Here is a 15,976-nt window from a genome sequence, read left to right as displayed (position 1 = left end):
GCGTTCCTTTCATATTTCCAGATGACAAAACTGTCATTCAACGTAACATAACTACAAGGTAGGTTTTAATTTAAAGGTGTTAACTGCTTTCTCTTCAAAACGTTACATGAAGTAATTGGCTATCACTGAGCTGAGTGGACTTCCCATCGCCATGCCACCTAGTTGCTCCAAAGAAGTTACCCCTCCATTGAAAAAACTTCCCGAAAGTTCGCCAACAGTCCGAGGATAGTCGGAAACAAGTATGCTAGTCCCCTCAGAGAGTCTTCCAGTGGAACATTGGTAAACCAGGACACAATATCGAAACTGAACAGAATATCTGTCGGCTCCAAAGTTAGGTCTCCAATTTTACCAAAGAAATCTGTCGAATCTTTGACGTAGGAGTTCCCTTTTCCCACGTGAGACTGGAAGAGCGAGGATAGATGCTTCGCCGGGTGGTGGGTCGGCCAGCCTGGGGCACTGACTATTTGTCTCAGTAGCATGTGGCTTTAATGTTCCTTCGAAAGACCGTAGAGCTTGAGTGGAACGTCTTCAGTTCTAAGAATGGTTATCTGTACGGTTTCCGACAGTGAAGTTTCCGTTCCAATTACGTTTGAGGGTCTAGTTATCCTTCAATTTTGCTGTAATATTATTTCGTTTTCAGAAGTACCGTGGCATTTCCCTGGAAGAATCGTGATGCCCTTGTCAGAGTTCAAGCCTTCTAAGGCTGCAATCTCTATTTTCAGGATGTTCCAGTTTGGCGGTCGTACCTTGCTCAGAATATTTGCTGTCACAATCCGGGTTTCTTCCACTTCCTAATCCGGTAGATTATTGATTGCCGCTTCCGCATTGGCGATAGTTTCTTCGTTTGTCACCTGGTACGGCATGATCGCTAACATGGTTAGCGGCCATGGTAATCCTTCTAGATCTACCTCCTCTCCACATTTTTCGGGAAAGAAAGGCTAGATGGATTGTGAACAGACTTGTGCACATTGCCATTTGCACAAATCAATTTAATGCAGAGTGCAACAGTACTATTCCCGAGTAGAGAGACTAGATCCTCCGGAGAAGAAAATATGAGCAGACAGTTGTTGGTTCACAGATGGATCAAAAACACCTTTCGGTTCTGGTGCAGGTGTTTTTAGTCGCAGACCCAGGACAGAGATATCTACCTGCCTAGGAACTTATGCGACTGTATTTCAAGCGGAAATTTACGCTATCGAATTGTGTGCGGAGAGATTGGATAAATCCAACCTCACACACAAGTCAATAAAAATATTCGACAGTCAAGCGGCGTTGGTAGCTCTTGGCTCCTACCGAGCAACGTCTAAATTGGTAGCAAACTGCCAAAAACGGCTCTCCTCGATAGGAAGACTTAACAGATTGTCTCTGGTCTGGATTCCTGGCCGTACTGGCCTGCAAGGCAATGAAGCTTTTGACTCCCTTGCAAAGGAGGGTGCTGCAAGTGACTTCATAGGACCAGAACCTGTCATTGGCATTGCTTTGGGCTTTGCCAAACAAACACTGAACACCTGGATAGCAAGAAGATTCATGGACTTCTGGCAGAATCTTCCAGGATTGGCTTACTCCAAGGCGTTTATTCGCCCTTCGAAGCTTGATTCCAAACAGTTGTTGGACTACAGTAGGGATGAACTACGATATCTAACAGGCCTTCTTACAGGTCACTGTCATTAAAATCATCATATGCAGAAACTTGGACTGTTGGAAGACGGTGTGTGTCGCCTCTGTCAGGAAAATGATGAAACAGCAGAGCATATACTTTGTCCCTGCTCTGCTGGGGACCAAATCAGGTTCTTAGAGTTCGGCCGATCCGAACTCTTCACCATCTGACCTGAAAGACCACTCACCATACAAACTAATCGGCTTCGTTAAGAAGCTGGGTTTATTTGGCCGAGTGTGAATGGGTGTGAGCCACAATAAACCTTTGTGGGTTGCAGTAGAGGGTCGAATAGATCCACCCACTTTAGACCTACCTACCTACCTGGTGATTTCGCCGCTGCGGAAAGCAATAGGAAGGACGATGAAGATTGAGGAGATAAAAACCGAATAAGTACTTTTTCGGAGAAATAAAAATAACCCTGAATTTTTTAACACAGTATTGAGGACGCTGATCACTGAAAATGCCTGCCGCAGTAGCAGACGAAACGTTTCTAAAAGTTCCTTTCGACTACGGCATATCAGCTCGAATATTTATTTTTTCCGGCTGTGACTCCGGATGGAAAAGCATATTCAGCACTATTCAGTATGGAGTACCCCAGGGAACAATCCTGGGACCACTTCTCTTTAATATTTACGTGAACGGTATGTTTTTGCTGAAAGCTAGGGGGGATATCCTAGGTTTCGCTGATGATACAGCCATTTTTTTACAAAGATAATTCTTGGGACGAACTAAGAGACATAGTTGCATCAGACTTTCATATAATCTGGAAATGGCTACATCATAAATTACTCACAATTAATGTTGATAAAACACACTTCCTACCATTTTGCTGCAATAGGACAACTTCCCCTAACTTCGATAAAATTCAAGTTAACATTCCAACAGAACAGTTCGTTATCAAATCAGCAACATCTACAAAATATTTGGGAGTACACATAGATATGCATCTCAAGCGGAACATTCATATACAATCTCTATGCCAAAAGCTAAGATTCATTCTTCACAAGTTTAAAGTCCTGGCATCCTCACTACCACCAAAGCAAGTAAAAACACTGTATCACGCCGAAACTGGCAGTCCAGCCGAACAACATCCAGGGCGAGGACGCGCTACAACTGCAGTTCAAGACCGATTTTTGGTCTTAACCGCAAGAAAACAACCGACAATCACAGCACCTGAGTTGGTTAACATGTTGCAGCAGACGCACCAGGTAACCATTGGTCGTGATACTGTCATAAATCGACTGCATGAAGCAGATCTCCACAACAGAAGGCCACTTAGATGTCCACCTTTGTCGAGAGGCAATCCCGGTAGAAGATTAGAGTGGTGTCAAGAACATCAAAACTGGGATGCAAATGATTGGGCCACAGTTTTGTTTACAGACGAATCCAGATTTGGATTTCATCCAGATTCTCGTCGAGTAAGACTGTGGAGACGACCTGGAAATAATGAACGTTTGAGACACGTCCAGGAAGTCCACACATACAGAGGTGGCAGAATCTTCCAGGATTGGCTCACTCCAAGGCGTTTATTCGCCCTTCGAAACTTGATACCAAACAGTTGTTGGACTACAGTAGGGATGGACTACGATGTCTAACAGGCCTTCTTACAGGTCACTGTCACTTGAATCATCATATGCAGAAACTTGGACTGTGGGAAGACAGTGTGTGTCGCCTCTGTTTGGAAAATGATTAAACAGCAGAGCATATACTTTGTGCCTGCCCCGCTGGGGACCGAATCAGGTTCTTAGAGTTCGGCAGAGCCGTACTCTTACCATGTGACCTGAAAGACCACTTACCATACAAACTACAATTTCAAAACTTTTCGAATCTTTACTTATGCACTATCTTTCGTGGCATTGCAAAAATATGCTAAATGAAAATCAACATGAATTTGCTGCAGGTCATCAAATTTATTGGTATATCAACAAGACATCACCAAGGACCTAGAAAAAGGCCTTCAAATTGATACAATTTACTGATTTCAGTAAGGCCTTTGATAGAGTCAACCACAATTTGTTGATTAGTAAACTTCAAGTAACAGGTTTTCCAACTTGGTTAACATGTTGGTTAAACAGTTATTTATCTGATAGAAAACAGCTGGTAAAAATTCAAAACCACATGTCCAGTGATATTCAGGTTACATCGGGCGTCCCGCAGGGATCACATCTGGGTCCACTTCTCTTTAATATTTTTATTAATGATATAGCTCTAAACTTTCGCCACTAAATATCTTCTCTTCGCTGATGACCTCAAAATTTATATGCCAATCAAAACCAACCTAGACTGTAAATGTCTTCAATCTGATCTGAACGAATTGATCAACTGGTCACAAAATAATGGAATGTCTCTGAATGTCGATAAGTGCTATTGTATTTCATTTTCCAGGTCCAATAATCCTATTCAGAGTTACGAGTCCTACTCGTAACTCTGAATTATTCCAAGTATATATATAAATATATATATATATATATATATATATATATATATATATATATATATATATATATATATATATATATATATATATATATATATATATATATATATATGTATATAGAGAGAGAGAGAGGTAGTCTTTGCTGACTAGTTACGAACAATTCCTTGGAGTTATTTGGGATAGCAGCGAAGCGCAAGTGTACTCTTATAACATTATATTTCCAATATTTCGACAATGGTTATTGTCATCATCAGGGAGCTAAGATGATAGATTTTGAATTAATACAGAACTTAAGTTAACAGACGGATACTTACAATGTTAGTGAGATTGGTCGCAATTGAGTTGAGTTAAAATTAAAATATGAACGTTGTGATCATGATAAAAACACGTAACAACTGTAAAATTACAAGACATATGAAGTAAGTGAAAGCTACAAAATATATACGTTAAATGAGAAATATTCATAAAATGTTTTTTTTTAATTTGAGAATGAACGTGGTGATCTTAGGTAAGAAACACATCACTTGTCAATTTATTAAATTTTGAAGAAGAAGTAGACTTGGCATTTGCCGCTGGTGCAATTAATCAAAGAGTTACAGTTGCCTCCAGAAGAAAGAGTTTTGTTGTATAATTTTTGTTAATAAGTTGATAAATGAATTTAAGTAATGTCAAATGAGTTGTCTTTGAAGGAATTGAATATATATATATATATATATATATATATATATATATATATATATATATATATATATATATATATATATATATATATATATATATATTATTTATTGTTTGTATGCGTTTTTGGGAGTAATATGCATATTCGAAATGTAAACAACAAATTGAGGTTATGTACCGGCATTCTCGTAGCTTTAGTTAAAATTCGTCATTCCCTCATGGTCATTCCCTCACTATATTTGGGAGTGAGGAAATGACGGAGGGATGAGGGAATGATTCATAAAGTATTCTATATTTCTTTTAGATTTTTTATTTATTTCTAGCAACTGGTATTATATGGTATTTAATTAAAACCAGTTACAAGTATATGGTAGCAAAATGACCCGGCCAATGAGGTTGAGTGCTGCAGAAAAAAAATAAGAGTAAGATAGAAAAAGGGGAGGAAAAATGAAAAACAATACCGAATTTTTGGAAAATAAAACAATGGAAAGAAAATAGTAAAGTGTATAAAAATAAAAGGCGCCGAGCTATTTTGTATGCAAAAATTGTAAATTTGGAAAAAAAATTGAAAATGCAGTGAAATTAACTGAAAAATACAAGAAAAGGTAAAAAGGAAATATGAAAGTTCTCGAGATTGTGAAGAAGAAATTACTTTTCAGCGAGGCGTTAACAAGAGACCTAGAGATAAGTTTCAATGGTCTTGGAAAGAAACATTTAAAAAAATGTATTACGAAATGTTGAAATTCAAATCACTCCAGAAATAAAGTTACTTCATGAATCAAAACCTTTTTTCAAAAATGATACTTCCAAAAGACAAAAACCTCGCAAAATAAGCACTAAAATGCTTAGTATCAAAGACGATGTAGTTGAATTTTTGGAGAAAGATGAAAATTCAAGGATGTTACCGGGTAAAAATAACTATTTAAAATCCAACGAAGGTAAAACACAACAAAAGCGTGTTTTATATGATCACTGCATAGTTTACATCAACAGTGTTTAAGCACAGTTAATTATAAGATAAGTTTATCAACCTTTTGCAGATTCAGACCTTTTTGGATTACTTGTCAAAATGTTAATGCACGAAATATTGGCCAATGCATACAGCATGCCAATATTTAACTGATGCTGGGAAGACGTGATACAGAAAATAAAGACGCCAAAGTTAGTTAAGAAGGGAAATTATGTTATAACAGAGATAGATGAGAGTGATGCGAAAATTAAGACTGATTAATTTGATCTCAAAGAATAAAAACTAACGCAAGAAAAAATCAACAATAATGATTATTATTGTTACTTGAATATATAAGAAGAAGTTTAAAGTTATGAAGAGTATTAGATACAATGATTAAAAATAAATACTTGTAAGTTTGAAGATAGAAAAAACATTTATTACCTTTTTAATAGTATATTTGTTAATTTTTTGAGTTATTTATATCGACTATAAGTACAAAGTTTTTTAGTTGTTCTTCTTCAGAATAAGATATATCTTGTTTCATTTCATAAGAATTACATAATTTTGTTTATTATTCTTTGTTTTTTATCTGAAAATAATAATAAATCATTCCCTCACCCTGTTAATCATTCCCTCATTTTTATTTTTTTAAATATTTAGTTTTAAGGGAATATAGACAAAAAAATGGCAGACCAAGACTTCTAAATAAATCTCTTCAAGCTACTTTATTGATTTCAGCAACAAAAAAAAGAAAATTCCATTAAAAAAAGATATTTTAATTATGACTCAAATTTTGAAATTTCGTAAGAAATACCCAGATATCTAATTTTCATATACTACCCTCTGATATCTGTTCCTAATGATCCTTTGGTTTAATCTCAAAGTATCAGAATGGTAGCGTTGTTTTCATCAATTCCTCTAGGGATAGCATCTGTAACCTCATGTCAATGCAGCTGACTCTCGGCCAGCAACCAGAATAATTGTCAAGAAGGTCCTACCTGAAAGTTAATTCTAAATTAAAACGCAACTTCTTTCCAATTTAAAAATGTTTAATACCAGATATATTATACACATATTATATATTCATGTTTCCTCTATTGGCTCTTCGTCCAGAAAATCCCATTCTTGTCGATCTGCTTTGGCAAATATACAATAGATTATGGATAAAATAACGGAAAACGACAGCATTATCCAAAACACAATATGCCATTCTTGTAATGTATGTTTTGTAGTCAAAGCTCCAACAATGAATGGTCCCAATATTCCTGCTATGGCGCCTAATCCATTCACTACAGCCATAATCGTACCGGCATAATGTGTCGTTAAATCGTTCACGTTCACTTTCATCCCGGAGAAAAAAGGGCCAACCAGAAATAATGCGACAGTATAGAGTGTAATAGCTACTGCTCTACTGCACCCGACATATACGGTTAAAACAAGGATGATAGAAGGAACTATTAAGGAAAAGGCAGTCCACATTTTTCTGGCTTGTATAATAGTGAGAAAGTTCCGATTCGTCAGGAATGACGAGATATAAGCGAACACAATATTGGATATCCAAAGGGCCAAAAACGGAAGCGCAGTTGCAGCCGCATTCGATTCCACATTCATTTTGAGAATCTCCTTCAAATACTTCGGTAAGTTGGTGAATAACGTGAAGAATATATAGTTGTGAGCGAACTGTCCCGCCAACAAAGCCCAAACTGGTAGGCTTTTGCTAATCTTCAACCAAGGCACACGAAACTCCTTCTTCGGTTCTATGGTAGCTACCACCAGCTTCAACTCTTTTTCTGATATGTACGGATGGGTCTGCGGTTTCGAAAACACCATGAACAGATAAAATATGTACCACACCAGGCTCAATGCACCCCATATGTAAAAAGGCGTGCTCCAGCTGTTTGTCTCCTTGATTATGATGCCAGTAAATATGCTTCCAGTTACAGTTCCCATATTCGAACCTCCGAATGCAATTCCTCCCAGGAAAGCTCTCTCTTCAGGTGGCACCCAGCACTGAATGAAAGTCGAGACAGTTGGAAGTAGAGGACCCTGGCACAATCCCAAAAACACTCTCAAAACTATAGCTGCTATATAACCTCCCTTCTGAATGGCCAAGGGATACAAAAAAGTAACTATTATAGATAACAGCATACAAGTCCCCATGACATGTCGCGCTCCCAATTTGTCCGCTATCCAGCCCCCAGGTATGTGACTGAAGATATAACCGATATAGAATGCATAGAGGATCATGGATTCTATCCAACTTGGCCAATCGAACATACCTCCCATCATTTCTACTGCCTCATAAACGTACTCTGGACAGGCATCCACGTCTTCGGTTTGATTTGAAGGGATGATCATTTCGGTTATAGCGATATTCAGAACAACTCGTAAGTGGTAAGCGTTTAGCAAAGCTAGTTGCATCATGAAGACCATAACATATCGCTGGGGTATGGTAATATTTCCAAAAACACAATAGAGTGGCTTAAAAGCCATATGACTCCAACTTCTAGTTACATCAGCATATTGGACGATTGATTTATGATTAGATGCGATACTGTCAACAAAACGTCAGCTGACATTTTTCTGTAACTACGTACTACGTACTTGCCCTGTACGTCTTGACTAACCCCTTTGATTAAAGTAGCTAAAAGGATACTTGCATGTAATAATCATACTAACAATGATAATCAAAATGAAAATAATACAAATTTATTGTTGCTGGAGAATTTGACTTATCAAAGCGCCTAACTTTTGCTTTCCTCAGGTCGAGTGGGCTGAAGTCGGAAACTGAGGGGTTCATCATGGATGGTGTCTTCAACACCTTAGTCTACCGCAGCCGCGTGATGGGTATAGAGGTTCCTGACACAAGGTGCAGGACCTGCCGCGAAGCGCTTGGGACCTTAATGCACTTGCTATCAGCATGTCCAGCATATACGGTCTCGGCCTGAATCCATCGACGTAACGCGGCCCTAAGAGTGGGGAACGTGAAGTGCCAAATTTATTGGAACTATACGTTCCCCACCCTCAGGCTCATGCAAGCTAATAAGCCTGATGTGGTCCTTCTCGACCACCAGAGCAAGACGATATTTGTCGTGGAGTTTTCAGCTCCTGGCGAGACGAATAACGTCTGAAAAGAGGAGGAGAAACGGATAAAATATCGAAATTTTCTCTTCAAACTTCGCAGACTCTATCCAGATCACTCTGTCAAGATGGTTGTTCTGATTACTGGGGTCCTTGGTGGAATAATGCCCTCTCTAGTCTCGAATCTTGAAATCATGCCGGCTTGCCGCACTAAGGCAGAAATCTTAGCCGGACAGATGCAGAAGGCCGTCATTCTTGGCTCACCGCACTTGCTCAGAGCACCTGATTCTCGGACCCAATGATCATGTGTGGGGAGTTGTTGCATATCTTATGGAGGATCTATAAATAATATCCAATTGGGGTTAAATCAACCAAGTTCGATCCAATGACACAAAAACCTAGGCGTCTGGTTTTCTCCAAAAAGATGAATGTCTCCGAAACGGATATAATAATGTCAGGTCAGACAATTCCATTTTCTGCTTCGATAAGTTTGTTGGCGGTCAAAATGAACACCAATATGTCTTGGCACAATCACGTCGCTGAAATTGCAAAGGCTGCTTCTCAAAAGTTTGAATCCAGTTTACACCTACCAAAAACATCAATTGAGAGCGTGCAAAGGAAGTTCCTAAAATACTTATGTCTAAACGTTGATGGACAATATTTTAAATATACTTTATTTTAGCAGTACATATCAGAAATACGCGACGGACTGTGGCTGCTCATCGTATTGAAGTTCAACTCTACACACCTCGAACTTCACTGTTCAAGAAGTCTTTCATCTGGAGAACTCCGTTTATGTGGAACAAACTTCCTAAGAACGTTTTTTTTTTCAAATGAATTAAATCTCCTGGATCGCTACTTTCGCAAAAGCAGCACTCTTAGGGTTTTCCTGTAGTGCTTGTGTTTTGTTCTTAAAAAATCCATCAGAATGATGAATCTCATTGACACTCTCTTTTGATAAATCATCTCATTTTTCTCATACTCTATCATTACCAGTTGCCAATTTCCAAAATTCTGAACGGATGGATTGGTTATCCCTCTGACTAAGTGTAACTCATCTGTAGTCCTTAGTGACCTGAGACCAATTACAATTCCCCTTGTCTTTCTAAAGTGGTGAAATTGATACTGAAAGACCAGATTGATAATTATGTCAATGACAATCATATCATTACATCTGTACAATCGAAGTACAGACCTCAGCTTAGTACCTCCACGGGTCTTCTGTTAACTACCGACGAATCCCTTAAAGCTGCAGTTCGTAGATGGCGAAAATTCATCATGGGGGTTCGTATTGGATAACTTTTACTAACCGAGTTTTATGATTGGTTCAAGAGTCATAAAATTAAATTTGAAGCCATGTTACGGTGACAAATAGAAATCGGGAAATGCGGGGATGGTTATAGTCGTCGTGTTCAGTTCAGGAACTAATCGCGATTTGAGTGTTGAAATTCGATAATGGTGCAGTTATAATTACTTGAAATTTTTGTTATCTATTCAAAATGTGGCGTACTTGGACTAGTATTAATAGTAATAATTAGTGTAGTAACAACGCAGACTTTTTCCAGTGTAATGATTCCAATAGCGATGGTGAACAATGTGAAAAAGAGATACCAGTGAATGAGATTTGGATGTATTTGAATTTTGAAGACAAAGAATATATTTCAATGTATATGAGAATCTACATCTCAAGTTTGGTTTCGAGGGAAACAAACTATTACAAGCAACATCAGATTTGATCGAAATGCCTTTTTCAACTGTACGTAAAATAGTCAAAAACAAATATTATGAACGTAAGACTCGATGTGTTACGGGATTACCAAAACCTTCAGATGTGCATCTGATAAAATCATTGAAAAAACAACATACGACTGTTACAAAAGCAATGAGATTCCTTCCACTGAAAACATAAGGAAGAAATTCAATACTTACGGCCATAAGGTGAACTGCTGTGACAAAACTCTTCAAAATTGGATAAAGAAACTAGGATTTGGATTTAAAATAATAACCAAATGTCAAGCAGTTATGTAAAGGAGAAGAATAGTGAAATTGCGTAACAAATAATCAGAACAAATAACTAAATATAGACAAGAATAACGGCAATTATTCTATTTGGACGAAACTTGGTATGACACTCACGACAAATTTACAAAACGGTGGACTGATGGGTTCCTCCCTATCGCCCGTGATCGCAAACCTGTTCATGATGCACTTCGAGAAAGAAGCACTTAACAACGCTCGCCTCAAACCAACCCTGTGGAAAAGATATGTAGACGACATATTCATCATCTGGCCCCACGGAAAACAAGAACTAGACCGGTTTGTGACCTACCTGAACAACATCCATCCCCGCATCCAGTTCACTACCGAAAGAGAGGAGAACAGGCAGCTACCTTTCCTAGATCTACTTATAACACGAAAACCAACTGGCAACTTGGGTTATACAGTTTACCGAAAACCCACACACACCAACCGCTACCTACAAGCAGCATCACACCACCACCCTACCCAGCTACAATCCGTAGCCAACACGTTAATATCCCGCAGTTTCTGCCTAACAGAACCAACAAACAGGGCAACAGAATTGAGGGAGACAACAAAGGCTCTGCGACAAAATGGCTACGGACCAAAGATCATTCAAAAGGTCATCGACAGACAAAGAAGAACCAAAAAAACACCCACTAGATCGACAGAAGGCTCTCCACACGACAGACAATCTGTGACACTACCTTATGTCAAAGGTGTGACCGACAAAATCGGGAGAATACTAAGACGTAAAAACATCCGGACAACCTACAAACCGCACAAAACGATATCCAGTTGGCTGCCCAGACCGAAAGAGAGAATTTCCCTAGAAAACCAAGGAGTATATAGCATCACATGCGAGGACTGTGGTCAACAATATATCGGTCAGACCAACAGACGTATATCTGCTAGAACCCAGGAGCACAAAAACTCAATAAGAACAAAACAAACCTCCTCTGCCCTCTTTCAACACCATCTACAAACAAGTCACAAGATTAATTTTGAGTCCACAAAACAGATAGCACAGGTGCAAAACCCAAGAATTCGACAAATCAGGGAAGCTATCGAAATCGAAAAGCAAGACCTCATCAACAAAAGGGATGACTCACATCCCAAGGATTTGGAAAACAATAATTAAAAACAACCACCAAAGACAACCACAAATTGATAATGAACCATCGCAGGTAGGAGAACCGCCAAAAGCCATCAACAACCCTTAGGTGGAAAAACAGGTAACAAATCCATACAACTTACGCAAGCGAAACCATATAAAAACACCACAAGAAGAACCTAACATCAGTTACACCTCTCGAAGCGAAGCAGTAACTCGCCTTGATAATGCCATCTGAGATGATGGCGAAACGTCGACTATCGAATAGTACACAACGGATGAACACCCGGAAAAACAACACATCATATTCTACCATCCGTGAAAACTTACATTGTAATATATATATATATATATATATATATATATATATATATATATATATATATATATATATATTGCTGTATATCGTTTACTTGAACTAAGTATACCTAGTGTGTTTTCTTTCAGTATATCACCCAGTATTTTACCTACTTAGTTGGCATGATGGCATGATAATCATATCCGTATTTTACCTGATGCATAAATAACCATTATCAACTTTGGTGAAAACAACAAAAATTGATATTAAGCGATTGCCACACTTTCAAAATTTATGGCGTTTTTATTGTTCTTCCTTAAATGGCGTTTTCGTTTGAAGAGGCAGTAGAATGAATTGAATTTATTCAAAAACTTCGGGATTTTAAGAACTCCCGCCTACAAACCACTACGACAGCATGAAACGTGTTAATTATTGAGTTTTTGGACGTTTTTCATTCATATGTAGGAGTCGAAACGTGGAATATTTAGAAGGAGAATAAAAGAATGGAACCTACGCTTCTTCAGTTTTATCGAACAGTAGATAATTTGTCGGATATTCCTAAATTGAATGTAACAGGTTAAATTGCTTCAGAAAATTGTATATGATAAATAATTGATTCACGAATCAGATTCAATATCAAATCGATTGTTTAATACCTGGGACCCTGGGTTCTGGATAATTTTATTCTGGAGATCCCAGATCCTACATACCGTACCGTGAAGTTTTCAATAACTGCTTCTGGAGGGGTTTTTCTTTCTATGAGAATTGAAAATTCATATTTACATGTTCTACTTCTACTACGAAATAGTATAACTACTAAACACTATTAAAACAACATAAAAATTGTTGTAAAAACATAAAATTATTCAATAATTAGATGGAAATAGTTGCTAATTTCAGTTTTTGAGTTCGCTGCACGTGTTACGATTTTGTGAATTGTTACTATAACAAGCTTCTTCAGACGTGTCTAATACACAATGTATTTCCGACGATATTGAAATAGTATATTATGCAACGATCACGTAATGATGGTTATTAAGACACGAGCATTAACCGGGATACGAAACGAGCCGAAGGCGAGTTTTGTATGGTATATGCGAGTGTATTAATAACCATTACATGAGAGTTGCATACGTTATTTTTTCTAAACCCGATAAATAATGAAAAACTATAAATATTATATTTGTATTGAACACATTCACAGTAATTAACTCATATTTTTTTTTAAAAAACACAAACTTAATGGTATTATCATGGATATATGAAAACTATAAAGATTCTAATTATATTTATATTGAATATAACAACTGTAATTATTCTGATCTTTTAAAAATATTGGAGTCGGAAAATAATATAGGTAGGTAATATGAAAACTGATTTTGACAAATAAAGCAATTAGTTACTTAGGTTAGAATCTAGGACAAACAAAGGAACAGGATTCTTGATTGAAAAATTATGGGTTTCTATTGGTTGATAATCTGTATCGTTATGAAAAATCTGTATCATAATGGATATCATTATGAAACGGATTATGGTCATATAAGTGTATTGTTAGAGTACGGGTGTAGAAAAATAATATTTTCGACTCACCTCTCCTGTCGCTTTTTTCTCCTTCCCACCTTTTGAAAAAATGTTTTTCATCTGAAGTAGAAATATCTGAAAAAAAACGTAAAATAAAGGACGGAGAACTCATATTATGGTATTATATGAACATTGAAATACAGGCCTTTTTTTAGCTGACAAACTGACCACACTATTGCTATTTCGAAAAAAAAATGACATACAAGATCGGGTAATGAACAGAAGTTTTCTATTTTGGGGAACTGAAATAATCTTTTCACAGATCGAGAATATTACTGAATTTGTTTGAAATTTTCGCCAAAAAGTAGGATTGTCTAAGATTTTTTTTGCGTCGACCGCCTCCATTTTGAATGATACAAAAAAGGCAGAGGAACTGACTGTTTCATATTTATAATAATATGATGTGAATCAATTTGCATTGCGACGTTTCGTCCATTACATTTCATCATCAACTTTATTGTTTAAATGCGGACCTCTAGTTTTATCTATCGATTTTTATAGTCACTGTAATGACAAATTCAGCTCTATATTACAAGACAGGTCCGTATTCAAAAAATCTCGCATCATAAAATGTTTCAGAGGTGATTTCGTTCCAAGCAACTGATCTTTTTTCTACAAATTCTGAAACATGCGGTTGTGTATTACACGCCTCAGATTTCTCATATCCCCTCAAAATATCAAGAAGCGTCATATCAGGTGATCTACTGGGCCATTCTAAGGAATTACATGTGTCTATCAACTAGTTTGGATGAGTAACATAACCAAATGAGTCTTCAACTGATGATACGTTTCAGTAAAATGAGGTGCCTCCTCATAGTCGAAAGTATCTAGATGAGAGTTATCCAAAACGGTGGATAAGCAAACTTGGTCCTTTAGACTGGTCCGCTAGATCGCCTGATATGACGCCGTTGGATGTTTTTGTGGGGTTTAGTGGAACCTAAAGTATACGTTATACTACCATTAAGAGAGAAATTATTTGGCAAACAAACTTCAGTGTTGCCAGGAAATGTATGGTGAATGAACACTTTAAGCATTTGTTTAAATGAATTGGGATGATTAGCGAATACATTTTTCCTCCAAATTATGATATTATTCGTTTGTTTGCTTTAATTTTGTGTCACCTTATGAAAGCTTTTGATTGTGTCCCTCCTGAGCTACTCCTCGAAAAACATTTCTGACCACCGGTAAGACACAACATGTATCTTCAAAGAACGGCAAACCGGAAATACGGGAAAATTCACATGGTGTCCCACAGGGGTCTGTCTTGGGGCCACTCTTATTGATCATATACGTTAATGGCCTGTTCTTTTACATATACCCTTATGATATGGTGTAACATGCGGATGATGCTACCTATTTCTCACTACATCCACCAAATTGAAGGTTAAGCTAACAACAAATTAAAGCTAACAACAAGCTTAAGCTGAATAGAGTGAAAACTCAAACTATTATAGTCTGCAGTAATAATAATACATGAACTGTAAGTTTCGTAAATTTAGTGCGAATCCAACTAGACGACACGTTAAATTAGTCCAGTCATAACAAGAATCTACTAATAGACTTGGAATTTTTTCCGGCATTATTTTCTGGGGTGATTCCACTTATGCAATGAATGTTTTTCGATTACAAAATGAAGCATTAAGAATTATTGGAAATACCCAACTTCCACAATGAATTATTTGAACTCAAATCTATATAATTAAATTCCGTCTTAGTTGAGAAGTCTTACTTTTGAATCAGTTCAAAATCAGAATGAAACAATATTTCAAATATAGATATTTTTACAGTGTGGAAGGTAATTTACAAAATAACTTTTGATATTATTATATATTATATATAATTATTATTATTATATAATTATAACATTGGTATACGAAAAAAATGTTAGTTGTTATTCTTGGTACTGAAAATTTAATTCTTGTTGCAATTTTACGATATAGTTAGCCTCTTTGTTAAATGATTTGTTTGTGCTATATTCATTATTGTTTTACATACATTTCGTTTTTTAATGTCTTGAGTGTTTGTTAACCCATCCCTCTGACCGACTACAAACATTATGTTTCGACCGACATTCATATAGTGTCTCGTTCAAAATTTAAAAGAGGAAGGACTTTTCACGTCCGCACTGTATAATCTATTAAAATATCATGGTAAATGGT

The 15,976-nt window shown here is 36.9% G+C and overlaps 2 protein-coding genes across 2 annotated transcripts in view; both read right to left on the bottom strand.

Annotated features, from left to right (window-relative positions):
- LOC111513279 (uncharacterized) overlaps positions 1-15,976 on the bottom strand; it is a 65,752-nt gene that overhangs the window by 28,033 nt on the left and 21,743 nt on the right. The window contains exon 2 of the mRNA XM_074172156.1: positions 13,827-13,892. Within this exon, the coding sequence (XP_074028257.1) occupies positions 13,827-13,892 (66 nt within the window). The remainder of the gene's footprint in view (positions 1-13,826; positions 13,893-15,976) is intronic.
- Positions 6,752-8,311, bottom strand: LOC111513280 (putative inorganic phosphate cotransporter). Its single transcript, XM_023169468.2, has one exon. The coding sequence runs from the start codon at positions 8,215-8,217 to the stop codon at positions 6,808-6,810; it is 1,410 nt and encodes a 469-aa protein (XP_023025236.2). The 5' UTR covers positions 8,218-8,311; the 3' UTR covers positions 6,752-6,807.

Source organism: Leptinotarsa decemlineata, unplaced genomic scaffold (assembly GCF_025532065.1).
Source record: "Leptinotarsa decemlineata unplaced genomic scaffold, Ldec_3_MD MMD2_tig00000035_RagTag_RagTag, whole genome shotgun sequence".
Classification (NCBI taxonomy): Eukaryota; Metazoa; Arthropoda; class Insecta; order Coleoptera; family Chrysomelidae; genus Leptinotarsa; species Leptinotarsa decemlineata.
Note: the sequence above shows the minus strand (reverse complement) of the source record. Positions and strands in the feature narration are given on the sequence as shown.